Here is a 27,753-nt window from a genome sequence, read left to right on the forward strand (position 1 = left end):
GCAGTAAAAGGTTATTTAAAAAAAAAACTGTAACAAGAAATTACCAACTATTATAGTGCCTGACTAACATTCACATTTCTTTTCTTTTTTACATTCTGCGCAATCTTCTTCTGTGTTGGTGGCATGATGAAAATCGGTTATTCTCTTAAAAGATCTTTTTAGGAAGATATGTTAAACAACAAAATGCTCATGAACAAAGCGCACACATTTTCACACAATAGTATCTCCTTAAGGGGTATGGTTTGTTTGTGTCAGTTTGGGGGAAAACATACCCACAACATCCCATTTTTTAGTGGATGAATATTTTTTTTTTAAAGAAGAAATATTAAAGAGAAAATTCTGTCAATCAAACATTTCTGCAAAAATACAAAACCACGGGTGAAGGTCTGTGATGTTAACAAAAATGTCTGAGATTTGTTAACTTTGAGAGCAAAATTGTAATTCCTTCCATTAGAGTAATGCCATTATAACTCTTTCTACAAATGGAGTGACATCAGTTCTCATGCTAGAGAAAACAGTATATGGTGCAGCACCGATAATGATTTGACCTCAATGTATTCCCTGTTTCAGCAGGTCCAGGACGGCCCAGACCCTCAAAGTGCTAGATAAAGGTTCCACCTTCAAGGAGATTATAATTACATGACAGACCACTCAGATCGATGCTTCCAGGCAAACAGAAATACAACAATTCTCTTAAAAAAAGAACAATGGAAAATCAAGAAAGAGAAAGTGTGTGAAAAGCAACCACATACACATCATCTTCAAGGCGTTTTTGTTTGCTTAACTTCCCGGATTTAATTTGTATTAACATGCGCTTTTATTAAAAAATAATAATAATAATAAAATAAAGGTCATGGGAAGCCAACATTCTCTCTCAGGGAATCCATAAGGAGAACTCCACACATTCACAGCACAAATCAGGCAGATTTCAAGGCAAAAGGGAACAACAAGAGATATAAAAAGAAAAACAAAAAACAAAAACAGCAGTGGGAGGACAGTGGGAAAGCTTTAAAGCGCCCAATGCTAAATGTGGAAATGATTATTATTTTGATTTCAACTTTTTGTTAAGTTCTTTGAGGTGTTCAGTTCTAAGATTCTTGAACAAAAAAGAATAATGATGTACCGGCTGGAGAAAGTAACAACAATAATGACCGTAGTAAGAATTTACAATAATTGAAAAATAAACGTTTAGGGAACTGTTGCAATTTCTCTCTGTTTAGTCTCTTTCTCTTTCTTTCTGCAGTTGTGCAAATCACACTTTTAATTTAGTTTTCTTTCTGTAAGTCCTTTTTTACCTATGTGCAAAGATCCAATGCCAGGGGAGCACAAGTCACACTTTCAGCCTGCTTGTCGTCGTGATCTAACCTCTAGAGAAAGTAAAGAAAATATGACCCATTTCTCATTGTGGCACTTGCATCTTCGAAACCTTTGGTTTTTATTTATTTTTGTATCTGCACCTTTTTTCTAAGATATACAGCTCTGCTGGCCAGCATTGTTCCTCGTTAAAACTCTGAATCCATTTATATGTATGCTCTTCACCTAGTCCCTTGGTTGAAGTGTCCACATAAGGTGCATATTGAATTGATCAGATGTCAAACTAATTAATCAACTCAGCAGAAAACAAAATGGCAGCATAGAAGTCAAGCTGGTCCCTTGGAGGTGCTCAAGATAGGTTCTTGCCTTAATGTTGGTAGCTTCCATTCTACAGGCTAATATTGAATTGTTTGGTAGATGAGGAGCAGCAGAAGTTCAGTTGGCGAAGACCGTCTTATTCGGAAATTCGAGGTTTTATTTAATTGACGAGGTATTAACAGGCTTAAAAACAATGGATGTCTCTTGTGGGAATAAAACCTTTTAACACAAAGCACTCTCTTACAGAGTGCAGCATATTCAGGTAGAGCAACCAGTGGAATCAAGATCCAGGTGTTGAGGTTTGACCAGGTACAGCATGAATAAGCACACTCTACTGACATTCATAATTCCATATAGAGAAACAGTTAGGCTGCTTTAGACCCTGGACATGAGAGAAACTATCGCTATGAAACCCATAATGCTTGGATCAACCCCATAAGGATTTGTTGTCACCGTCATCCGAGGACACCACTATTTTGACTGCCTTCTTTCCAAATTGTGCTGATTTCTTTGTTTTCTTTGTTTTTTTCTTGTGCTCTGGAACCAGTTTCATCAGACAATAAAAAAGTTTGAAAATGATTCATTGTGAAATACTTTTGAATTCTTACACATTTTCTAGCATGCTTTTTCCGTGAGAGGCTTGATCCTTGGAAAAATCCTCTTTATGATGAGCCAGAAATTTTCTACTGCAAATCACTGAAACAGCACACTGGGTTAGATTTGAGTAATGACCAGATAGCACTGTAATATGCTCTCAAATGTTGACTGCAAAAGGCAACCAGTTTGCTGCAGGATCTCATTGTTCCAGTTTTGGAGAGCAAGTCATTTTCATATATTGTATGCAAAGTGGCATGACAAGAGAGACTGCAAACTACCAACTCATGCCCTTACAATGTATGCCAAAGTATGCCTTCCTGCAGCCGTGTTTCAGCTCACTCCTAGAAAACAGAAGCTGTATCCATAACAGGGTAAACTTTCATTTAGGAAATGGTATATCAATATTTGAAAAGGAACATGTTTGTTTGCAAGAGGAATGTCGGCCGGATTTTGCTCCAGGATCATCAAAAACAATTGTACATGAAACTGTAAGGTTGAACTACTGAGTTTACCAGAATCTGGATAATTTATTCTTGATCTATGTGCTTGTTTCTTAGTCCACCTGTAAGCAAGGTGAAAGGCTGCAGCCACAGATTATCCAGATAAAGCTAAATGGATGGAGGGGTGCCTGAAAAGCCTTTATATTTAGTGACGCCATTATTTTCAACTCTTGGAGCTTTCTGCTCTTCATAACAATTAGGGAGACGCAGGCGAAATCACCTGATCTGGCCACCTAAAGCTGCCTTGTTTTACCAGAATAAAGGCTTCACTCCCACCACTGAAAACTGTTATTTGTTTCCTATTTATGATCCCATAATACTGAATTTATATTTCAATCATGCCAGGAGATGGCAAAGGAAGCGGCAAGCAACACAGCAGATTAAACCTTCTGGTTTCCCTTTCTGATACTGATTATGAGACGACTGGGGACCTGTGAGCTGAGACCTCCACCTGAATGTCTTTGCGTCTCGAAGTCAACCTTCCTCTGTGGACCTTCTGGAAGCTACCAGTGTTTTTCCACAGGGAGAAAGGGAAGAGCGGATTGAGGGCGGAGCTCTGCTTCCAGCCTATCAAAGCTGGCACTTGGTAAAGATGATGATCTTGACTGAGGCACGGCTTGGTTTATCACTCCCAGGGTACCCTGGAAGGACAATTTTCAGCTGTCTATGCGCATGAGCCCAATGACTTCTTCAAGTTTGCAGGCAAGTTTTTGTTTTCCAGCCTGGCCGTCTTGGTCCAAGGCAGTAAGGATCTGGTGGGAAAACAAAAGAAAAAACTGTTAGTACTTGGAAAGATTGATGATACAAAGCAAAGTGTCATATCAGAAGAGTGATATCAGGAATTGTGTAAATGATTAAACAATATAGAGGTGGAGGCATACCGAATAGTTTCACCACACATGTGGAAAGGTATGGTGCCATGGGTCATGATGTTGGTATGTACTACATGCAAATAATCAGACTTTCATCATCTACTTTATCCACGCATCTATGCACTCAGGATCTGAAACAACATCCTCATTTTTATCAGGATCAATAAGACTGCTCCAACTTAGGAAAGCGATGGAAAGGCACATCTTTAAAGAACAATATATCACAATGCAATATCAATGGTCCGGTTAGGGTTTTGAGAGATGCCTCCAGAGCATCTCCTCCACACTAGAGTCATTATCAACTCTCAACAATTGGCTGATACAAACAAAACCAAGCCCCATCTGGGCTTACGTTGGCACTCTGTGAATTCTGTATTCATTGAAAGGTATGCATACCCTTTTTTATATTGTGCGAGCTACAACATATTTTGTTGTTTTGTAATTCTGTACATTGCGGACATTACTATTATCAAACTCAGTCGCATTTACGAAATTGGACTGGGAAGGATGGACAACATAACAGGCTAGTCTTCCATTGTGGTTGGTGGGACGACCTCTTTCACCTTCTGAGTAAAGACATCAACGGCACCTCATTTTGAATTGTTTGTACAATGTAAGTCAGCTTTCACAGATAACCATTTGTTTATTATGGAATTTTTGCATGTATTTTGTTTTTTTTGAACCACTTCCGCTTATTGCCACTTTGTTTTTGCAAGTAACAATCAAAATGAGTCAATCACGACAGAAACATCATTTTGTATTTATTAAGATTTTATCCCTAATTTGGAAATTGAAAGGGGGTCTTTTGTGAGGTTTTCTTTAACCCTTGATACTGCCACAGTAAGGGCTCCCTAGTGCATTATGATTAGGGCTCAAATAACTTTTTCTCATTTTTACACATAAATAATAATGCAATACTTTATGCTAGCTTTTCTCTGCTTCTTTTTTAAAACAGAAATTGGATCTACTGTTGAGCCTCTCTCTTCTCTGTCACTTATGCCCGCCAAGACAGATGTTGTGCATACTAATAGGCCAGGGAATTAAATTTAAAAAAGGTTAGCAAAAATATCAGCAGCACGTGGTAGGACTTTAATGCTCATTGTTTTCTATTGGGTGGCATCATGTACAAATATCCTACAAACATTGAAGTGCAAGGGTGCATTTATCAGATAAATGTGTACAAAATCTAGTGGTAACTAATTGTCTCAATAACAAATAATGTGTCTATAAATACCAAGAAGATGAAAACCTAGATAAATAAATAAGGAAATGTAAAAAAATTAAAATACCATAAAGATGGAGCCCTAATTATCACACAGGGGCCCAATTACAGGTGGCTCACCTGTTTTCCCAGAAATCGCAATTATAACTGATGAGATGTTTATTGCACCCGGTAATTATCAGGTGAGATAAAGTTCACACCCTTTGTTAAATATTGGCAGGTGAAAACCGTCTGTAATCTCACACAGGGAAAAGGCACGATATTTACCACACCATGAAGATTTTGGTGTAGCAATCAACAACAACTGCATGTTATGCCCAAATAAGTCAGAATAGGTGGTAGTTACTGCATCCAGTGCACCTCAATATCGGATATTAGTGGGTGTGATAACTATCACCTCTGACGCTGGCTGCCTGCAATCAAGAATTAGTGATGAACATTAGTGATGAAATGGCCTTTGCTATTTAGACAGAAAAATTACTGCAATTCTAATGCAAAGAAGCCCATAATAAATAAGGAAATCTCTAGTGCGCCATGTCTTAAGCCACCAAAACCCTGACCTATACAAAGTGCCTTATCATGTAGCATTAAGACCTCTATGCAGTCCTGTGCTGTCTACTGTGTCCTACACAAGCACCAATTACATGTTTTTCATTGTTGACACACAGGCAACGCTCAAGACAAAGAGAAATATTTTTGTCTCCAAGGATTTGACTTCTCAGTAATTACAGTATTTAAGTTACTCAATATATTAATTATAACTTCCCTGTAATTCCCACCATATGTGGTATTGATTTCTTTCCAGAACATGAAGCAGACTATCTCTGAATAGCGTTGCTAATTATGTTGCCTCGGTTATTAGCATCTTCATTATGTTTGCATGATCATTATAATTGCTGCAGGGCGCATATTTCTGCAAAAAGTAGCTTGCCATTTATGGGGTCACTGAACAAAGGCAGATACTAAGTACATGGGGATAAAAATCAGCAAAGAAATAGGATAAATATAACACCTTTCTTGGGTGAATGGATGTTGTGGTACAAATCCTTCAAAAGACAGATCTTTTACGAATTAAACTCATAACCCTTTTATGGGTGATAGCGCCCTACTGTGAATATATTTCATGCTGGCGCACAGGCTTCTAAAAATGAGAAAGGGCATAAAAATATTTTATTATACATCTAAATAAGGGACTAAGCTGCTGTTATTTATGAAATGGTCTAGTGTTTTATTGCCAATATTCACAAATGTAAATGCCCATAACACGGGATAAAACAACATTCAAAAATTAAATCAAGTTTAGCCTGCACCCTTTCTCTCTTAAGGACAGTTACAGGTTTGAATTAAAGTAGCAGATTTCAAATCCCTTGACCAACATTTAGGTACCAAGCCTGAAAGTCAACGAGTTGTAAACCACAACTTTTATGTACGAGTTAAGGGCACTTGCTGATAACAAACTAATTTTCCCTAAACAGACTTTACCAAACAAAATGAAATCAAGCTGTATTTTGTTCAAGCATGCCAGTTGATCACATAATAATGCATTTCAAGCAACAGCATTACCTTAGAAGGCTTTGGAATTTCAGTCCGTACTAAGATGCCTTCATTGCCTCATTCAAGGACTCCACCGTGTACAAAATGCCACTTCAGACTACTTGTGAGAAATCCAGGTAAGAGGGTCCTAGGGAAGTCCAAATACATTTGAACCCCATTGTAACAACTGGGGTCGTTCACCTCTGGTGTCCTAGACCCTGTACTGTAAACCAAGTGCCCCTTTTTAGTCTTTGACTCTCAGGGTAGCAGCTTACTGTGTTCTTTCTTGGAGAAAGGATAGGTACTTTTTTTACATACTAAACTGAAGCCTGTGCACAAATTAACAAACATATGCAATCTGGTGGAAATACCTATGGGGACAGCCTCTAAAGAACCTTACAACCTCCAGAGAGTGAACAACAAGGAACGGTCACAAAGGTCAAGTAACCCCTAAAATGTATCCTGATCTGCCTATGAAGGAGGTACGTATAGTAGTGGGTTATAGTATGTGCACCAGCAGGCTCTCACCCCTAATACACAAAATCCCTTCCAGGTGCCTAGAACAACATGAGAAGTGCATTAATAAAAAAAAGTCAGACCCACTGCTTTCGTCAGGTATCACTGGATTGATCAAAAGCAGAGCAGAAGCCCTTCCCTTATAATACATTTCATTCATTAACACTTTCCGGGTAATAGCAGGACAATGTATTGAATGTAACTTTCACTGACATCAGCAATATGCATTGACTATGGCTTTAATTTCTTTAAATAACAATAGATAAAACAATGAACATTTGATGCCACAGTAGTATTTCCGCTATAACAGTTACCTAGCCACCAAATAAAAAAAGGTCCAGGCACCCCAGAGCATTTATGGCAGTGCTCCCCAACAATTAGCTAGTAAGGAACGTGTTGCTCATAGCACCCTAAAATGTTGGTCGCCTGTAATTCTAAACCTCAGTTTCATTTTTTAGTACTTCACTGCACAAACATTTTTTGTTGAAAATGAGAGCTTTAGGAGCCTTCAGAGATTCTGTCTTTTTGGTTGTTACTCTAACAACTGTTCCCACAAGGCAGAAGCACACATCTTCAAGGGTCACGGGGCTCAAGAAAGTGAGACTGCAACCTCTCTAGTGTGTATTGTGATCTCTCAAAAGGGAACTGCAATCTTCTTGCAGAAGCATCTGTGGAAGCCAATGAGATGCATTAGATGGGAGAGAATAAGACTGTTTCTGTGTAGAGAAAATTGAGAATGTGATATTTTAGTCAAGAGCGACCGGCTGCTAAAGACCGCTTGTATATTACCTTCAAGGTGTATTACAAACTTTCCCTGTTTCTGCCTATTATCACCCATTGACTTAACATTGAGGGTGAGTTACACTGAACCATCCTTTGTGCAAAGGCACAGTTTGCGAGAAGCAGAAATTAATCTACCAATTGCACTATTATGACATTTACAAAGTGTTCATAACAGCAGCATTTTTGGAAACTTACAACATGAGTTAGCTGACTCATTATGAACATGAAAAATAGGCTCATTGGGCATCATGATAATTTGCCATTTGGCATAAGGTGAGTTTGTAAATAATATTGACTTGAGAATGTGGAAAATTGCATGGTGATAGATGGCATTAGAGAAATCTTTTCTGGCTGGGGAATTACAGAAGCTTACAATGAGTTATAATAGGCATTATGGAAACTTTTAAAGTGCTACCTAGGACTTCAGCGACTTTGGCAAGGGTGCATACTGGGAGCATTGTGAAAGCTTGAAAAGTACAGAATGGCCCTGGCCACCGCTATACATATCCACAAGACCACATCCGGAGGAAGATCCTTCTTCTACCTTGCAGCAAAGACCTGGAACACCCTGTCTCTCCACTTCAGGCAATCAACGTCACTGCCTCAATTCAGGATGAACCACAACAGCCTTGACGAACCAGCTGATCCAGCTCCCCCCCTCCCTCCCCCAGTGCCATGAGACCCTTACGGATGAGTAGTCGCGCTTTACAACACACCTGATTGATTGATTGAGTATGCTAACTCATGGAGTATAAAAACCTATACATTGAAAGATAAAGTATCATTGGTTTACGATGCCACTGGTTACCAGTGTAGTGAATTGTAGTCTTTTTTCTAAACTGCTTAAACCCGGGAACCTAGATTCTAATCCTGGTCCAGTAAATGTATAATTTTAACACTACCAGGTTTGAACGAGCGTACTCTAAAAATACACAATTTGCCACAAATATTCATTGGAGGAGAATTCCTAAAGTTGCTGCTTGTATTGCAGTGTTTAAATACTAACAAGCCTTACAAAAGTTAACAAAATGGAATTTAAAAGACATAACAGGATAAATTATCCACAAAATCGTTTTCAGAAGACTCCCATAGCACTTAGTGAAGTAGCCTTTAGATCCTTCCAAAGTTACTGATCTAATATGCTTTATTACACTAGATTTTCTCAAAATTCACTTGATAGAATTATGTCCACATTTTTCCAGGTCATTTTTTTCAAGGACCCCAAGTGAGTTGGTGTTTTCCAGCTACTGTGTAAACCCCTGTATGTACAAGGCTCAGAATACGTCTTGGGTGGTATTTACTGATTCCAGTAATTTCTGAGTGCATCAAATATCTCACCTACCAGAATTAAAGAAGTGAAACCTGTATTTTATTTACTGTACCATGCGCACTCGTGTGTGGTTAGTATCACAATATTTATGTTGTTTCACTCATAGTGGACTCTATTTCTTGCACCCAATAAATAATGTGCCGCAAGGGATCATTATTTATCTAGTTGGTAAAAGGCACCTCGATTCCAACAAGCTCTGAATCTGGACAGATGACTGTATGGTAGGTTCCTCCTGGTAGTTACTCATGTTTCACTCATCTCACCCAGGGCAGCTTGCTGTTTGTCACCAGACAGTCAACCAGATTCACTGCTTAAAGTGCTGATCCCGGCATCAAACTTTTTAGTTCATGATTACACCACTTGAAACAACGTGTTATCAAAAGTTCAGTCTCCTTTATTGAATGGCATCCGTCAATCACCAGTTTTTTCAACAGTGATTTCTTGGGAATCATTAAATTATCATATCATAGACTTATTTTGTGCCCCCCATTTTGGGCTCCAAGTCCTTCATCAGAAGGAGATGAATCTTGGTAAAATGGTTCAACTGTTCAGCAATGCCAGTCTCACAGGCTCCGGTTCCTATTAAATCTTCAGGGGGAATAGTACCCCAAGGAAAACCAAGATTACTCAGAAGACCCTTGGGAAGGGTAGCTTCAGAACGGTGGTTAACATCTACTTTCCTAACAGAGAGAGCGATACGCATGAAAACGGTAATGACATTTCTTCAGATGCCTCTTTCAAACTAGGAGGGGCTGTGGATTGAACAACGTGTTATCAAAGGATCCACAAGTAGGTCCATCAGTCGCATGCTCTCATATGTTAATGGGGAAGAGTTGCACTTTTAAAAACCTAAGTAAGAAAGAACGAAAGTGCCAGATATTTATGAAGGCCAATAAAACAAGTCAGGAGAACCACCACAAAGCTAAAAACAATATTAGAGAGTGGAGAACAGGGGCAAGATACCAAAATGATCATTGAGCTTAAGGGAAACATGATAACAACAACAAACATTCAAAGGTGAGAGTAGTAAAGGGCCATGAAACAAGAAAATTAAACAAGGAGGAATGCCTGAACAAAGTGAGAACAATAGGAGGTGAGAAATGGGGCAGTGCCTGTGAAGCAGAATGGAACAAGGCATTAGCACAAAAACTAAAAAAGGAGAGACAAATTTGTAATGGGGTTGTCCGCTAGGGGAACAGTTTCATAAGTATAAATATGTCACTACTAGAAATGGCTGCACCTGGAACTCTTCAGTACGAATTGCCTTTCTCCTGGGCAAAGAGAGTTGGTTCTTTCTAGTTGTTATCATAGTCTGTGTGAAGAGTGGCAGTCAGGCTGCACAGGTCAACACTATTCACTCTATTTGCAAGTGCTTATGGCTTCATATCAAAACCATCTTGGTGAAGAATACAAGAATATTCTGATCGATTATGACACATTGATGCAAGGAGTAGAATACTTGCTGGACATAGAGCCTGTATTTTCTACTTGGAGTCCTACTGATGAAAGTTTTAAAATCGGATACTAAGTCTGAAGTGTAAAGTCTAATGAATAAATGTCATAAGAGGATCAGGACATTGGAAAGATGGTGCAAGGAGGCCTAAATATGAGCAAAGCAACAAACAATAGGTCACTGAGCAGATATGAAGGGCACATAAAGTGCACAGTCTCTCATTATCGAATTTAAATTTTACAAGTAAGAAAGGCATACAAATAGTATCAATAAAGCAGCAATAATATGCCGAATTTTGCTGGAGAGCTCCAAAATATGAAGCTTATCAAATAGACTGAGGGTTTTTTTCAACTGAATGTCAACAGAAAATATGATACTTGATGATGATAATGTTGACACCTTGCAGTTGGTGGTCTGAGACTTGTAGGTTATTTTATTTTGATAATATACGTCCATCCCTGACTGTATCTTGCATTTTAAGAGTGTGCATCGTTGACATCATCCCCAGGTTAGAGGAACAAAGTATCACTATTAAATTTACATTTATTTAAAACATTAAATATTAATTTTATGATCTACATTAAAATGGCAAGTTATCAAGATTTTTTTTATCTATGTTTTTCGAAATGTTTCTCCATGATAAATCACTTAAGATTGTTCATATCATCCAGTATCATGGACCAATTTATCTGATGGAGAATGTTATTGGTGAGCTCAGGACAGACACCACCTGAAGCTGTACTCTTTTGCTGCAGGTAAATCTGTCATGTCTTATAGACACTTAGAACATGTAATGTCAATGTTTACATAGGTTGGTACTGGAAAAAACTGGAAAAAACAAGAAACATCATCCCAGATTAGAAAGATTGTGTTGGGTTGCATGATGTTAAGCCAAATTCAGAGCACATTACTACAGAAATGGTTTCGTTGGAAATGCTAATCAAAAGTGAGCTGGAACGGGTGGGCATTTAGAAACCCTTTAAATGTTTCACCCCCATGAAGTTCTCACAGCCTCAAAAGGCAATCTAAACTTGTGACCCCTGTTCTGATAGGATCCCAGATCCTCTCTCTTCTGCATGATACCAGTGCATGGTCAATCTATGTTACAATGTAAACTCGAACTTGTATGTCAATTTATACCCAGTGACCAGATTGCATAAATACAAAGAGGCTTGATTAAAATTCCCTGTATATTAGAGATGGACCTTTAAATTGGAGAGCATTGGGGAGAATGTAAAATCAGTGTTGGGTGTGTAGAAGACTGGCTCTGAATTTGAATCTAGGTGTCAGATTCAGAGCATTGAACATTTCTTTATTTTGAATTTTGTGCAGATTTGAAAGAAGTGAGATTGATTTGTCGACCTTAACTGCATTGGTGTAATCCAGCAAAGGCAGAATGATGGCCCTGATCACAGGACATACATGGTGTCTATATACGTTGTCATATTTCTCAAGGTCATAAGATACCAACTGCACCTATGTTGTCCAAAGCTGAAAATTCATGACACAGTCAAACATAATTGTTTCATGCATACTTTGGCTACCAGATTAAGCGTAGTCTCTAGAGCTGGAGGCTAAGAGAAGGGAAAATTGAAGGGAGTGATCACACATCCAAAAGGCCTCCATTTTAGCTTTATTTGATAACAGACATTTTTCATTTCGACTTAAATATCCGTGGGCACCCTGTTGATGAGAGTTTTCTGTAAATTCAATGGAGTCAGATGTTTATATTTTGGATCAGGTTAAAAAAGAACGAGCACAGAACAGAATTAAAGATGCTAAGAAATGTTTAAGAAATATTGACAATTAAGCAGAGGTTGGGAGCTTGACATCTGCCTCACCTCTTCACTGTATTTTCCCACGTAGGAGTAGATCTCAGAAAGGGCACTCATGCTGTTGAATTCGTTCATATGCATGCGAGACTGTTCAGCCAAGTAGGCGTTCATGTCCTGATCACTGATAGGCTGCATTTTGCTAATGTCTGAATAGTACCTAGAGAGGGCAAATTGTGAAAATGTTAACAAACATCTTTTGCTACATACGGTCAGTTCAGTGACAATTCTATCAACATCCTTTGCAAACACACTTCCTACAGCACATTATAATGTCAGGGTTTGTTTAATGGCATTTCCTATGCATTTTATTTGTTTATCAGTTCTTCAGCCAGAAGCACTATTTGATGTTATCGCAGGTTTCCAATGGATCTGTGGTACAATGCTACAAAAGATCACCCCCCAGCGGGAAATAACCTACATTTCATGTTTCACCAATTTTTCTACACTTTGCATGCAGCTGGTTTTCTTTGTTCTGTGTTTGGAGATGTTTATGGCATAAGAACAAAGACTGAATCCTGCTCTGATGCAGACAGAATGATTGGAGGTATCAAAAACTTACTGACCTACACCCCACGAGACTGTCTGTACCTCTTATCACTGTTGTTTCAGCATCTTTACCAGCAAACAAAGAATTGATAATCCTTCCTGCTATCATGTTGTTGTATGGTGGCCAGCTTAGATCACAATTTGTCTTAATTAATTTGCTCCCATTGCCCCTTGACAGCACAAATGTTTGTGAGATCTTGTGTTCTTCCATGGCTCAGAAAGTATGGTTCACCCCCACCCACGCTAACAGCGGAAATCCAAGGATTGCTAGGCAGCATTTCACTGTTTATCGGGCTGTTGGGGGCTTCTCACAGGCGATCTCCTCCCGTCAGACCAGAGATGATGCCTGTCATAATAGCATTGCTAATCCACATTTGCAAGTCTTATAGTATAATGAGGGCTCACTAAAGATGCACCTAAGGAGATTAGCTGGGCTGTACTACCACTATGCTACTTAACCTCTTGGATGCTATGGGAATTCCCCTGCTGTGCTGGGATTTCGTGATCCTCATTGGTTTATGACGAGCTGGGCTCGTCATGAGCGTGCGAGGAGGCTACTGCATGACGAGCCCAGCTCGTCATGAGCGTGGAAGGGGTTAAGAATGTTACCGCTAACATGATTTCAGTGTTCGCTAATATGCCCCACCACCAGAGCCATTTTGAAGTTATTAAAAGTCCTTGCAAAGTTATTATATACACTCGCCAGTGACAGCATAATACCCTCCCTCTCATAAGCATTGACACCAGCCAATCTATGGTAACAATGGGCAATTATCAGTACCCACAGGAACAGACAGTCTGTTTTGCTAATCAGAGCCTACAGGAGACAACACTATGCTGATTCTTGAAGAGGAAGCGGTCAGACAAGTTTCTGCATGACCTGTGCAAACAAGTGGGAGGGTACAGTAGACTTGAATAATTGTTCAGTATAGAATTATGAAGGATATTCAATTCTCTTTTCAGAATACTGAAGTGGAATCAGTGAAGATCACAAATGAGCATCTCTGGTTGAGCCTAAGTATATTCCTGCTGGTCAGAAGTAATGAGCAAACAAGCTACTTTAGAAAGGGGTGGTAGAGCTGTATGCAGAACAATGAGCCTCAATTATAGAATTACACACTCGATCAAATCCAGGAAACTTTAATATCATAATACAATTAATAAAAAGTTGTTGATGGGGATCAGGCAGCTATTTATTTTTAAAGGAAGGTGTGGATTCATCCAAGGTAGGGGTCTAAAATGTGAATTTTTAAGAGTTGTTGGGTTAATAGACCAAAATCTAAGCCAGCCTTTGAATGACAAGCCAACTTTTAGACCTGGAAAAACAACTCGCATACCTTTACAATCAGATCTTTTATGGTCAATAACAGACTAATCCAAATAACTCATGAAAAACTCCTAGAGAGCTAGAAGTGACAGGATGCCGTATGTCTCATTAGGTAAACAGCAATTACAATGACGGGTTGAACCACACTTTGCCTTTGCAACGTGGTCAGAACAACAAATGCATCTTAACCACGAATGACGTTAAAACAACATGCGTTAGGTAAAGAAGCGTTGGACTTTAAAGTCCTACGCTTTCCCTACAGTTGTGTGGACTGGAGTTAGAATAGTAAATTATACTGTTCCAAAGTCCAGTACTTTCCCTCGAGCAAGTCGTTGTAAAGACTAGCATGGCAAAGACCCATTAGTTGTTCCGACAGCTTTGTTAAGGAACACGTGTTTAGGCATGTGTGGTTGTGTCAGACAACCATCTCATTATTCAGTACAGTACAGAAATAACAGCACATAGCAAGAATCCGAACAAGAGTAGGGAAAATGTCATTACAGACCTAAGTCTCTTTTATCAGCCCTTGGACACGACCCAGTACATAACATGTTAAACTTTGCATAGCTTTACCTATTGGTTACATTTCCTGTCAAAAAAAATCGCAGTGGATTTTTTTCTTTAAAAGAAAAAACGCTTCTTGAAGAGATTTCTGCAATAGGAAGTAACCTACATTTAGTTTGAAGCCTATTTCGCCTGCTTTTTTTATACATTTTCCCAAAAAAGGGCAAGAGGGACGTTATGGGTCTTCCTATAAAGCTAACCTTTCTATAGTTCTCCTGATATTTATATCGTAGTCCGTGTTTAGCTTTCTTGTTTTCACTTTCATCCTCTTTGTAATGTACCGTACATTTTTCTTGCAAGTCACCCATTTTTCCCTAAACCTCACCTCTTGTCCATTTTCCCAACTTCTATGCACTTTTTGGCAAGTGTTCACTGTCTCTATTTTGTGGTACTTAAGCCACTCTTTATTTCCCCAGTCTGCTATCAAAAATGCAATGTTGTCTTTCTCCTCTAGATTTGTATTGATTTTCCCGTTGCTTAACATCGAGAATCAAAATCATATCTCAGTTATTAAACTTACATTTTTGGTTCAATATTTTCATGTTGGGCACCAATAAGCATGAATGTCATGTTGATGATGTCACCAGGAGCCAAGTAACTCGCATCACATGCCTTTTCCCCAGTGGGGTCAACTTCCTGTTTGAAAGCGCATCCTGGAAAGAAAGAGCTGATTTGATCCAGCAGGAGAAGGTGAATGAGACGGCTCTTTTTGTGGACAAGCGATCTCTTGGGACAATATGTGCTAATGGAGTTATCAATGATGGCGGCGCACTGGGATACCGCTCAATTGCAACCCATCATGGTGCACAGGATCAAACGCTTTCTGAGTCCTTTCAAGTTGACGTGGGGTTCCCTTGCCTCTGTGGGAAGAAAGAGTCCATTAATGCTGGTCTGCAGCTATGATCAGGCTCAACAACAAAGTATCTCAAGTCCTTCGCCGTTTCGACAGCGCGCTCAGCTGATTGAGCCATTCCACGTAGGGTCTGTCGCTTTAATGAAGTTGATATTCTGGATGTCCTTCTTCCAGTGTGTAATCCTGGGTATGACTGGACAAGGTTTAAGGGAGGCAATCAGTCACTGTCAGGTGCAGCTGTGCTCTGCTGTCAGCTGGTTAATTAGACGGTGTCATTTACATTTTTAATTTCTTCAATTTGACATTTTACGCTCCAAAAAGGCCTGCAACAGGAGCCGCTGTTTTATAATTAGAAGCACAATTCGGCGAAGTCAAAGGAGCGGACAGGTGTCCTACAAGCAGCGCGAGGACATCTGCTGGGTTTGGGGACCTGTCAGAAGGAATGGCAACTGGACTTTGACATGATGGCTTAGAAAAGTTTCTTGGTTGTGTCTAATTGGAAATCCTCTGGGTCTACACCCAGCCCAGTAGTTCATTGTGGTGTCAGTTACCACACCATGCAGAAACTCGATGAAACCGTCAAGTAAATTTGGAAGACATGAGAGTGCCTTCAAGAATTTCTTATCTATTTGTGCTCTACACATAATTTGGAGAGAGGATGTGACGCTGGGGAACTGGGTTCGGGTCTGGAGTGGGCTCAACATCATGTGATTCTGGGCAAATTACTAAATCTCTCCGTGCCTACCAAAAAATGAATGTGTCCTTGTGTAATGTAACTGGTTTTCATGTAAAGCACTCCAATACCTTTCATATAAAACTGCAAAAAATAAATATATATTTTTTTAAAGTTCCAGGTCCCAAACATGCTAGTGCTCCAATTATGCATTTAACATTTGCCATAAAACTTTGTGACATTTATTTATTACTTACCAACAAGACATTAGGATAAAATTCCCCAAACCAAGAATTAGGTACCCCAATGGATACAATATGGAGTTCCAGGAAGAGATTTTATGATATGCACTGAGCTGTCACTCATCTTGTGTATTTCTTGCACCCTCTCTTATCAGAAGCTTTGACAGAAAAGCATTCTACAAGGAGGGTATCTTTATTTTTGTCACAGAACAGATTGAGCATGGGAAGAACCAATGCAAATGGACTGGCTAGTAAGAGGGCTCAGCCACCTCAGCATTAACTACAAATATCTCTGTGTAACCAGCAGATCACAGGGCCAATTATTTTTCAACAGCTAATAAAATCATCACCAATAAGATGCATATTAGAATAACTTTTGTTATGAGATGAAGTTTCGTTTATGGACTACACCGATTGATTGCTGCTTTCAGATTCATCTGGATGCAAAAGGTAAGCTCGCACTCTCTAAAATGTTTGTACCTTCCCACTCTTCCGAAGGTTTGTGATATTTGAACACCTATTGCAAAATCAGTGGCACATCAATCAATCAATCAGTCCATTTGTAAAGCGCACTACTTACCCGTGAGGGTCTCAAGGCGCTGGGGGTGGGGAATGCTGCTGCTGCTCGAAAAGCCAGGTCTTGAGGAGTCTTCTGAAGGTCAGCAGGTTTTGGGTCTGCCATAGATGGGTGGGGAGGGTGTTGCAGGTCTTGGCGGTGAGGTGGGAGAATGATCTGCCGCCAGAGGTCACTCTTCGGATGGGGGGGGACTGTGGCGAGGGCGAGGTCGGCAGAGCGGAGCTGGCGGGTTGGGGTGTGGAAGCTGAGTTGTCTTTTGAGGTTCGCTGGTCTGGTGTTTTGGAGTGCCTTGTCTGCGTGGATGAGGAGCTTGAAGGTTATCCTCTTGTTGACGGGGAGCCAGTACAGGTCTCTCAGGTGGGGTGTGATGTGGCTGCGGTGTGGGAAGTTGAGGATCAGGCGTGCAGAGGCGTTCTGGATGCGTTGCAGCTGTTTTAGGAGTTTGGCCAAGGCTCCGGCGTAGAGGGTGTTTCCGTAGTCCAATCTGCTGCTGACGAGGGCCTGGGTGATCGTTCTTCTTGTTTTGGTGAGGATCCACTTGTAGATCCTGCGGAGCATGCTAGAGGGTGTTGAAGCAGGAGGAAGAGACGGTGTTGACCTGCTTGGTCATGGAGAAGGTGGGGTCGAGGATGACCTCTAGGTTGCATGCGTGGTTGGTGGAGTGGTGCCATGTAGATGTTGAACAGCGTTGGGCTGAGGGATGAGCCCTGGGGTACGCCGCAGATGATCTCGGTGGCTTCGGAGCGGAAGAGGGGATGGCGGACGCTCTGTGTTCTGCCGGAGAGGAAGGAGGTGGTCCAGTCCAGGGCTTTCTCTAGGATCCTGTCGTGGTGGAGGCGTGTTCGTAGTGTGTGGTGGCAGACCGTGTCGAAGGCGGCTGACAGGTCCAGAGGATGAGGGCCGCTGTATCTCCGTTGTGTACTGCATGACCAAATGGCTTTCAAATTCCAGGAAAGCATTTTGGGTCAGAATGTCCATGAAAGCAAAAACATAGAAGGATTCAATGTTTAAAAACAGCAGTAGTTGTGGAGGACATGAGAAATGATTCAAATGTAACTCTATATGCACAAACATATTATTGTGAGAGTGTGATAATCTGGACTTACATATGGCAAGCCTTTGTCCAGAGTGGCACAGAGAGCAAAAAATGACTGGAATGATACTGTGAGGGATTGTCAGTGGTTACACTATTTTCAAGCATTCCTCCCTGTACCTTTTGCGTGCATCATGTAACCCCTTAACTGCCCAGTGGTATGCATAGACATCGGTCCTGTGCTTACTATGGGCCTCCTTACGGGTTTAGCAGTGCAGGAGCACGGTGGCTCACCACCGACCCGCTCCACACCACCAAACCTGAACTCTGCCCACCCGCCAGATTATGATTAACCCTGGGCGGAGCTTGCGGAGTTTTACTCGGCAGAATTTCGCGGATCTCTGGTTGTAGCAGAGTATTGGCGCTCAGACCCCCTAGTGGAGTAGTGTGGCTCACTGGTTAGAGGCTGCAGGGCTGAGAGCAGAAGTCAGCCCGGGACCAGGGTTCAATTCCCGACGCGGCAGGGTCGTGGACCTTGGTCAGCGGACTCGATAATTCTCGCTTCGGTGCTTACTCTAATCAGGGGTTCCACTCGGCAACTCTGGGCATTAGCTTGCCTAATCTCCACAACGGCCCCACCAATTCCGGGGATGCCTGGCTCCACCTTGGGGACTCCCAGCAAGGGACCATCCCACAGGGAAAGCCAGGACGGGTTCCCCAGAGTTATACAGCGCCGGGACGCCCCATTGCTGGGGCAGCTGTGCGCTTTACAAGTATACTACATATATGATACGCAGCATCCTATAACATCAAAACGTATGTGACACTTGTCCTGCACTTGAATGAGGCTGCACGCTCCATTCTAGCCTTGTGACGAAGGGTGCTGTGAACACTGCCACATATCGTAATCCAGCCAGGCATGTAATGCGTGTAGCGCCCTCTTGCTGCTCCTTTTTCCCATCTGACAACACAGCTCCCTCGAACTCAATACAGTGCTCCCCCCCTGTCCTAACAATCACCCACAGGATCAGGCTCTCGCAGAGCTTGGCGCCCATGGCCTCCATGCTCCTTGCATCTCTCTGCGCTCTCCCGGCAAGGAACACCCGCCGATGTTTATTTTTTACTTTGCGGAAATCTGCCTGCTCTCTCACTGAAGGTTTGATAGGCAGACAGACTGACTATTCACAGGCGAGGTATTATGAGTGACTGAATTGCAACAATGTTAACCAATAGAAAGAGGAGCTGTGACAATCTGTCATAGCCGCTCTGGTGGGACACAATTGTGATTGGTGGTGAAGTTGTGCAAAAACTGGTATTGGTAGATGTACAGAGCCGAGCTCGGCTGATTGATAAAACGAATTTCGTTGTGTGCACTGCATCACCAAATGCGATGCAGTGCGTGCAACAAAATTTGTTTTATTAATTTATATGTTTACTTACCTGTTAAAGTCCGTAATCCATACATTACAACCCACCACCCTGCCCCTCCCCCTCCCTACGTCACCGCCCTGCAGTTACACCTACCACCGGCCGTGGCTGGTGTGTTCTAGCATGGCATGGACTGTAGAATCCATGCCAAGCTGGAATCGGGGGGAAGGGGGTTGCTTGCACACATGGGGGCACAACATGTGTCCCCCTGCATGCATCTACCTACATGGGGCCTTTTGTTTTCCCACTGCCAGCTTTTACATGGTGGTGCTAACCGCCAGGTAAGGCTGGCGGTTGGAAAACTCAAAATATGCATGGCGATGCTGCAGCAGCACCGCCAGTATATTCTGAAACCCTGGCCGTCGCGCCACGTCAGATGCAGTGGTCAAATGGTGGTCCGCCTGCCAAACTTATAATATGGCATTTGGACCACCGGTGTGGAGGTGGCTGGACTGCCACCGCCAGGCCCCTGCGAGTCTGGTGGTCCATGGACCGCCAGACTTGTAATAAGGCCCTATGCAAATAATCCAAACTAAACTTCACTGATGAAGCCTAAATAGACCAAAGCCAGACTTCACCTATGGTCCTTTCTGAAAGGGGCGTCGCCTGGCAATTTTGGATAGACTGTTTTGATGTGCATAAGGTAGGACTTTGTATAAAGTGGCACAGTGGGCACACAAAAAAAATGATGATTTGGAACACGATCCGAGAGCTTAATTAGTAAACACAAGAGAAGTGTTGATCATTTTTTTTTCTTGGAACTTCTGAAGTGGGCCAGCTAGTGTAGAGGGGAAAAAAGTTAATTTTTCCATTCTTCTTCTCTAAGAATTAGGAGTGTGTGAAATTCATGCAATTTGTTTTCACGCAGATATGCAAAATTTCAATAAAATTGCACTTAATTACGTGAAATGCAAATCTGCATTTTGTGCTATATTTTAGCACAAATTGTATCTTTGCATTACATTTTGATGCATGGGCACATTTTGTGGTACAAAATATTACAAAATGTTAAAGTGAATCAGAGAAGCACTCACTTCTAAACCTGCTCAAAAATTATTTTTTTGTTAAAATAGTACAAAATAAAAATGCTGTGAAAAACATTCTGCTGGTTTCCGTATATTTTTACTCAGAATGGCTCATAATTATGCAAAGTTGCATAATGGTGTAATCTTGGGAATTTCGCATTTCGCATAACGTGCATTATTGAATTCCCAAAATGAAGCGAATTATGCTGGCTTAAATAACATCTTGCCCAGGCCTACTTAGAATCACCAACAACAGAGATTGCAGTAGTCCTTTGTTTGATCATGCCTGCTTGGGTGTGAGGTCTATCTTGACATCATTCAGCGGTTGGCCCCATTAATAAAGAGATGTCAAATGCCAGAGATTTTTTTGAAGTGTTTAAAAACCTTGTCTGGAAACATCAGACATTCTTTTCTGTACCTTGGCTGTTTCCTTACTCCAACTTGTGAGTTCCAAACGCTCTCAGGCTTCCTGTCCTCAATGGGAAGGACACATTCAATGTGATCCAGCTTTACAGAGAATTTGCCCCATACTGTTGCATTTGCTGCACCTCGGAGGCACGGCGTAGGTTTTGGTTAAGATCAACCAATGTTTAATTTGTAAATGCGGCACCCAAGGTTTTGCACAGAAGCTCGTAGCCAAGCTCTTGTATGTCGGCGTGTCAAATAGCAAGGATGCATATTGTGGATTTCACCTCATGCCTCATTAATTTAGCACCAGACACTCCCTGCCCCCTTCACCTCACTCTGGCAGGTTTATGCTTTCTCCCTTTGTCATGGTGTTCGTGTCTTTTTCTTCCTTCTTCTCTCTTCTTGTGTTTTTTTCGCTCTCTTTCTCTGGACCAAAGTTTGATGAGAAAAAATGAATGCTGTTAAGTGCTAGTGGGTCCCACCGGCTCAAATAAAGCACTGACACCAACACTTCTGCAACACAGTATATGCAGGTGCAGAGGTGATGTAGTGGTGCTTGAACCGGCAGGTTCCTAGGATGATGGTACACTTTGCAAAGTTCACAGAGGTGCCAGTAAACATGTACAGGGGATTAACACTGAACTATTAAATAAGGTTGATTGTGAAGACATGTAGTCACTATCAAGAGATCTCTTTTAGACCAAGTTCCATTATGGAATATATTGTGATTTGGATGTGCAAGCCTAAGAGCTAACACTTTGGAGTTTGCGACGTTTTAATTTCTTTAGAGTAACGGTCAATTTATTCCAACTGGCATGTTAATTTTATATACACAGGACACATACGCTGAATTTTCATGGCAATATAAATACATGGAAGCCTGATATTGTGGTCTGAACCATCACTGTCGCTTGGAAAAGAAGTAGGTATATGTAGCTCATTATTTATGTTCAATCTCGAACAGTGCTTTTAGAATTTGTAAATAATATTAATTTGAATTATTTTAAATAAAATGATCAACCAAATATTAATTGAACATGCCAGAAAATTAGCACCTGACTAATTATCTAGTATTCAGTCTCAGATTATTCCGTCCCCTTTGACGTCACACCTAAACCCTGTTTGAACTAAGTTTGCTGTGCTCACAGCTGTGCACAAGAAAAGCATTTGGCCCCGCCCCTTGGCGGCATCACAGGAAATAACATCGTCTACGCTCTGACTTCAGTAACGAACCTTTGTGCATTGTTTCCAACAATCCTTACTGAAAATGACAGGTTGCTGCAACTGGATGAACAGTGATTGAAAGCGGATACAAACAAGCAGTTCCCGAAACTCGCCAAAACAAAGGTAATACATCCTTAAAAGATTTCTAGTTACATTGGTTAAATAAAAGGAATTATCAAGTAGTACACAAAGTTTGCTACCCCTATTATAACACCATTGGAGCCCCAGCTAGACTGATAATATCAGGTACTACTTTATAAGCCACTGTGTGCTCCTTGCCTCATAGTACTTTCTCAGTCCTCAGTGGGACGCGCGTAAGCCATATCATTAGCCCGCTGAAGCCTCCATAGGCACTGCGTGGTGATGGTAAACCCGTAGAGTGGTACTGTGCCTATCCATTCTGTATGTCAGCATGCAGAGACATTTAATGAACCGGCGTCATGCCTGAAACCCAGTGCTCAGCAGCGCAGTGTAACCTGTGATCAATCACCCTTCCTGCATCCACAGAGACCACCCTTCAACGGGCATCTTCTATGTTTACTGCCATTGACCACCGCTCTCAATGAACGCTTAGGGAGAGTGCAGTATCTATGCAAGTCTGCACCTAGTGAGTCAATAAGGCAACGAACAGAGCATGCGTCCTTGGGTTCAAGCTGAAGGCCTGCGCCCTAATGAGGTGCGCATTCAGCAGAACTCCTTCCTTCCTGCAGATTCAGTAGTTGCGCAGCCTCCGCAGGGCTCCTGCGGCGCGCGAGGAGTTTTCCCACCAGAGGGAGGCAGGGGTACAGCCTGCGTTGCATAACGCTGATAATGTGTGAAGCCCACTGCTCATTTAGAAGCTAGGCGAGAACAGCTGACATAGAGAAAACATGTCTCCAAAGTTATCTACTCTTTAGTGCAAAGTTACTTTCATTAATTGCATTACACCACCGCATTTCACACAGAGCATATATGAAGGCGAAGTAGTGATACCTTTTCCTTCTATCTCCTTCTTCCACTTATGCAAGTGTTGATTTAAAGAAGTTGTGGCAGGGTAAAATGATTGAGATCACTGAAAAAGAACTCTCCTTCCGTCTGGGGATCACACGAGGTCTGTATAGGAGCAGCGCATATTTTCAAGAATTGCAAACGTTTTAAATTTTTACTGAGGGTCAGGTGTCTCCTAGTGAAACACTTCCATGATAAATATTACATAAACAATTATGTTTTCAGTTGACTCTTGAAAATGAATGTTTCTCGATGCCCCGTAGTGTAAATACTGGGGAAACTGAAGACAAGATGTTAAACAAAGATAGATTGTGAAGATTATTTCACTTTTTTGCACAAAAAGTGTATACTTGTACGTCTGTTTTCTGCTCTTTTGCATATTATGAATGTTTTACACTATATTTTTATGGCTGATAATAAAAAAGATGGTCTTAAAAGAATGCTGTTGCTGTCCTTTCAGACATTACATCATTAATTATTGCTGTATAAGAATTTGAACATGGTTGTTAGACCTGGCATCTTTTGCCGTGTTTTCCCCTTTATTTTTGCCTCTGAACTCTTGTGTTTGACTGTGTTCTGGGTTTCATTTTTGCTGGCTTTTGGACTCTGGGCACTTAACCACTACTGACCAGAGTTAAAGTTATTTGGTTTCTCCATGATTGGCCCGTTTGATTTACTAGTAAGTCCCTAGTACAATGCTCCTGGTGGGCCTGCAGCACTGATTGTGCCACTCACATAAGTAGCCCATCAAACATGTCTCAGACCTTCCACTGCACTGTCTCTGTGTGCATTTTAAACTGTCATTTTGACCTGGCAAGTTTACCCACTTGCCAGAATCAAACCTTCGCTTCAATTACATGTAAGGCACCCCTATGTTAGGCCCAAGGTAGCCCCTTGGGCAGCGTGCAGAGTATTCAAAAGGTAGGACATGTAGTGTTGTGTTTTACATTTCCTGGTAGTGAAATACTGCAAATTTAGTTTTTCACTACAGCAAGGCCTATCTCTCCCATAGGTTAGCATTGGAGCTACCTTGTAACATCTTACACGTTTATCTTCCAATTGAGAGCTTATAGAAAATTGAAGTTTGGTGTCTCTGGACTAACAATTTAAAAGCACCTCCTTTAGAGAAGTTGGGTTTTAAATTGCAAGTCTGGGAATGGCAATTTTAGAAAGTTGACCATGTGGTTATTTAACCCACGGAGTTAAAACTACCACTATAACTTTTGGATTCATGTTTTGAATTACAACGTTACCATATGATGGAATATGGAACATGATTGAAATGTTGAACTGTATTGTTACTATGGATAAATTCTTGAAGGAAATCATTGAAATACCATGACTACAGACATTCATTCTAAACAGTGTTTATAATTTGCATTACGCACTTTTGTGCATGCCAGAGTGCCCAGGAATCCGTCCTTACTACCTGTAAGTCTTTCTTGCTCTTAATTTTAGAAAGTTGGCATTTTCTTACTTTAACCATTCTGCGTCATTGCCTGTCCATAGAATAAACATCTGGGTGGGATGACAGTTTGCCTTTGTGAATTCACTCTAGACAGTCAGAAACAAAGGGAGCTGAGGTGTGCCCGACATATCCTGGTGACCCATCACCAGGCTGATGGGTCTTCCTGAGCTAGAGTGGTGAAAGGAGTTGAAACTTGCACCTGAATAGGACCGTGCCTGTCACCTCACAAAGCAATCTTCACCTGCTGTAGTGTGTCTGGAGCCAGGGCCAGGAAGGGCAGGCTCATATTCTCCACAAAGGCTTTCCTTTGAAGTTTGCCTACTTCAAAGGCTGAATTGGGTATAAGTACTGAACCTCTGACACCATATACTCTGAACACTTCTGGACTGAGGACATTCTGCCAGGAAGAAGAGCTGGACTGCTGTCAGGAGGGACTGCCACTTTGCTGTTTGCTTTGCTGTGCTGCCCTGCAGCTTGATGCTTCTGTCCTGGGAGTGCAAGACTAGACTTTGCTTTCTACATCCTGTTTTTCATATGTGTCCAAGGGCTTGAGTTGCCTCCTGTTGAAAGTCTCAGGACCATCAAAGAATTCATCTGCCAGGCCAGAACCTGGGCTACTCTGTGAAAACCTTGCTCTGCCATTTAGTGCCAATTCCAGTTCTAGGCCCCTGGAAGTGAGTTCTGGTGCACAAGAAGAAAAAATGATGCATCACCTTCTCTGAGCAATGCACTATTGATGATCGTCACCATGCCAATGACCTGCACAACAATAAGGAACAGGCGCATCACCGGCTTTTTCCGACGCCTCACCTCTCCTGCACCATGCATTGTCTTTGATTTTTAACACATTTAAGGTACTTTGTCCTGGTCAAGCGCAACCATTAATTTCTAAAACCTTTAACTTTATTTAAGTTTGAAAACTCATATCTTGAGTTGTGTATGTTGGATTTTTGTTCTTTTTTGGTCTTGTTTTATTCAGATAAATATTGCCTATTTTTCCAAACTGATGTGGAGTCCTTTTGTGGTGATTTCACTGTGTTACTGTGTGTGTATACACAAACTTTACACATTTGCTCTGATGATAAGCCTGACTGCTCTTGCCATGCTACCAAGGGGGTGAGCATGGGTTATTGTGAGGGTGTAACTTACTTACCCTGACTAGAGTGAGGGTCCCTACTTGGATAGGGTATAAACCACTGCCAACTAGGGACCCCATTTCTTACAATGGTCTTCTAAATGTCTAAATAACTCGATAATAATTGTGCCATTGAATGTGCCACATTATTTTCCTTTCTTTTGCGTAATGTGCCACACAGTTTTCCATTTTTTGGCATAGTTTCCACTTTTTGCTGCACTGTATGGTAAACCCTATCGCATAATTGTAGCTTATATTGCTGTAGAATATCAGTTGATTATTGAGGATCATGATTCACTTCCCCATTCCAATAACAAAGGCAATGGCACCCAAAGAATAACTAGCTAACAAAGGTGATAAGCACCGGAAACCCGACTCACTCCTCCATGGTAAAGACATTTCTGAAACTCAATGATAGTCAAACATGGCTTGCAAGATGGCATCTGGTGTGACCAGTTGATCATGAGTTGGAAACCCATCAGGCAAATGCAGTGTTTTATCCTCCTGCTATAGATAAATGGAGTGCCATTAAATTGTCTAACATAACATGTGCTATATGTAGCACCTATGAAAGCCAAAAATGCAGTATCAAGTGCTATTGAGGTTTTATTATATAGTTAGAACATCTTTTTCTTAACACCAAACATACCACTGACCTCTGAAAACTTCCTACACTACTACGCATCCTAGGTCAGTCAAACTAAGCCCAAAGATAAACAGCCACTGGCAATGCCAATAGACCTGTCTTTAAAGAAATGTTGTATGGCAATGGGAAGGATTACTTATAAATAACATTGGAGTGGATAAGTACTTGTGTGGAATCAAACAGCTGTAGAATAATATTGGTGTAGGTTAAAACATCATGCGACAGTTGCACTCTCAGGCCAGATCTAAACATCCATGTATGTTAATGACTGCTCTCATCTCATCTGTGCTGCTGCCAAAGAAAAACAACATAAATTATTTAGGTATGTAAGACACTTTAATAGCATTACTGTGCCATGTGTGTGCCCCTGAACGTTCAAGATCAGGCAGCTGAATAAATAAACAAAATGATCACAGCTGTGTGGAGGGAAAACACTTTTCTATAAAAGCACACAACATCTTCCCAATCAAAATTTGTACTCATTCTACCAACATGTGGGACGAGCAAAAGCCCCTCTCTAGTGATGGTAACATAGTTTTCTGGTGACAGAGGCCCTATCAAGCCAGACAATAAAGAGGGTAGACATCATGCAGAAGTCTAAAATGACCATCAATGCCCTTTGGTCAGCACATCGCTTCACTTCATCTCCCAACTCAGACACATCCTTCCTTTTCCCTCAACAGTATGGGAGTCAGATCCAACTTCAGATGTAATATATCTAGGCCTCACCTAAGAGCAAATCTCCAGGCCCAGTGTGACCCTCAACAACCCCAAAAGACTAACAACAACCATTAGGAAACCTTGGCATTCAGTCTTTCTGACACAGCATCTGACACGTGGCTTACATTAATGAACTACATCACCTTAACTCCTTCGATGCTGGCCCGTTTCCGCCGCTGTGCGGTAAACAAGCGAACAGGGCGGGGCCGTGACGAACCCCAGCCGTCATCCGCACACGAACACCGCGGAGCGTGACGGCTGGGGTTCGTCACCAGCATGCAAGGGTTAAAGACCTTCTGGTCCACCTATAAGTGCAACACAAGAGCAAACTAAAATGCAGGTGTGTTGCGCGGTTGTCTGATAAAAACCTTGCTTGTATTCTTCTCTTTCACAAAAGTACATCTGCACAGAAAGCAGTTTCCTTCAATGCCAGGGACTACACGCAATGTGTGCTTTTTAAAACAAGTTTTTGTTTCTCTTTTAGCCATTTTTTAAATTTAAATATCAAGACCCCTCCAACATTACAATATTACAAAAAACATTAAAAAAACAAGCATTGAAAAATCAAAATGTATGCCATCCAACACCAGAGCTATTGGTTTTCCCAATGCTTGCTCTATTTTG

General features: G+C 41.3%; 1 protein-coding gene across 1 annotated transcript in view; it reads right to left on the reverse strand.

The window, feature by feature from the left end:
- Window positions 1-1,432: 1,432 nt before the first annotated feature.
- Window positions 1,433-27,753, reverse strand: part of PLXNA4 (plexin A4) — a 1,016,639-nt gene continuing 990,318 nt past the window's right edge. Inside the window, exons 32-33 of the mRNA XM_078677443.1 lie at window positions 12,280-12,430; window positions 1,433-3,481 (exon numbers count right to left, since the gene is read on the reverse strand). Coding sequence (XP_078533569.1) covers window positions 3,386-3,481; window positions 12,280-12,430 — 247 coding nt within the window. The 3' untranslated portion in view covers window positions 1,433-3,385. The remainder of the gene's footprint in view (window positions 3,482-12,279; window positions 12,431-27,753) is intronic.

This window comes from Lissotriton helveticus, chromosome 1_1 (genome assembly GCF_964261635.1).
Source record: "Lissotriton helveticus chromosome 1_1, aLisHel1.1, whole genome shotgun sequence".
In the NCBI taxonomy this organism is placed as follows: domain Eukaryota; kingdom Metazoa; phylum Chordata; class Amphibia; order Caudata; family Salamandridae; genus Lissotriton; species Lissotriton helveticus.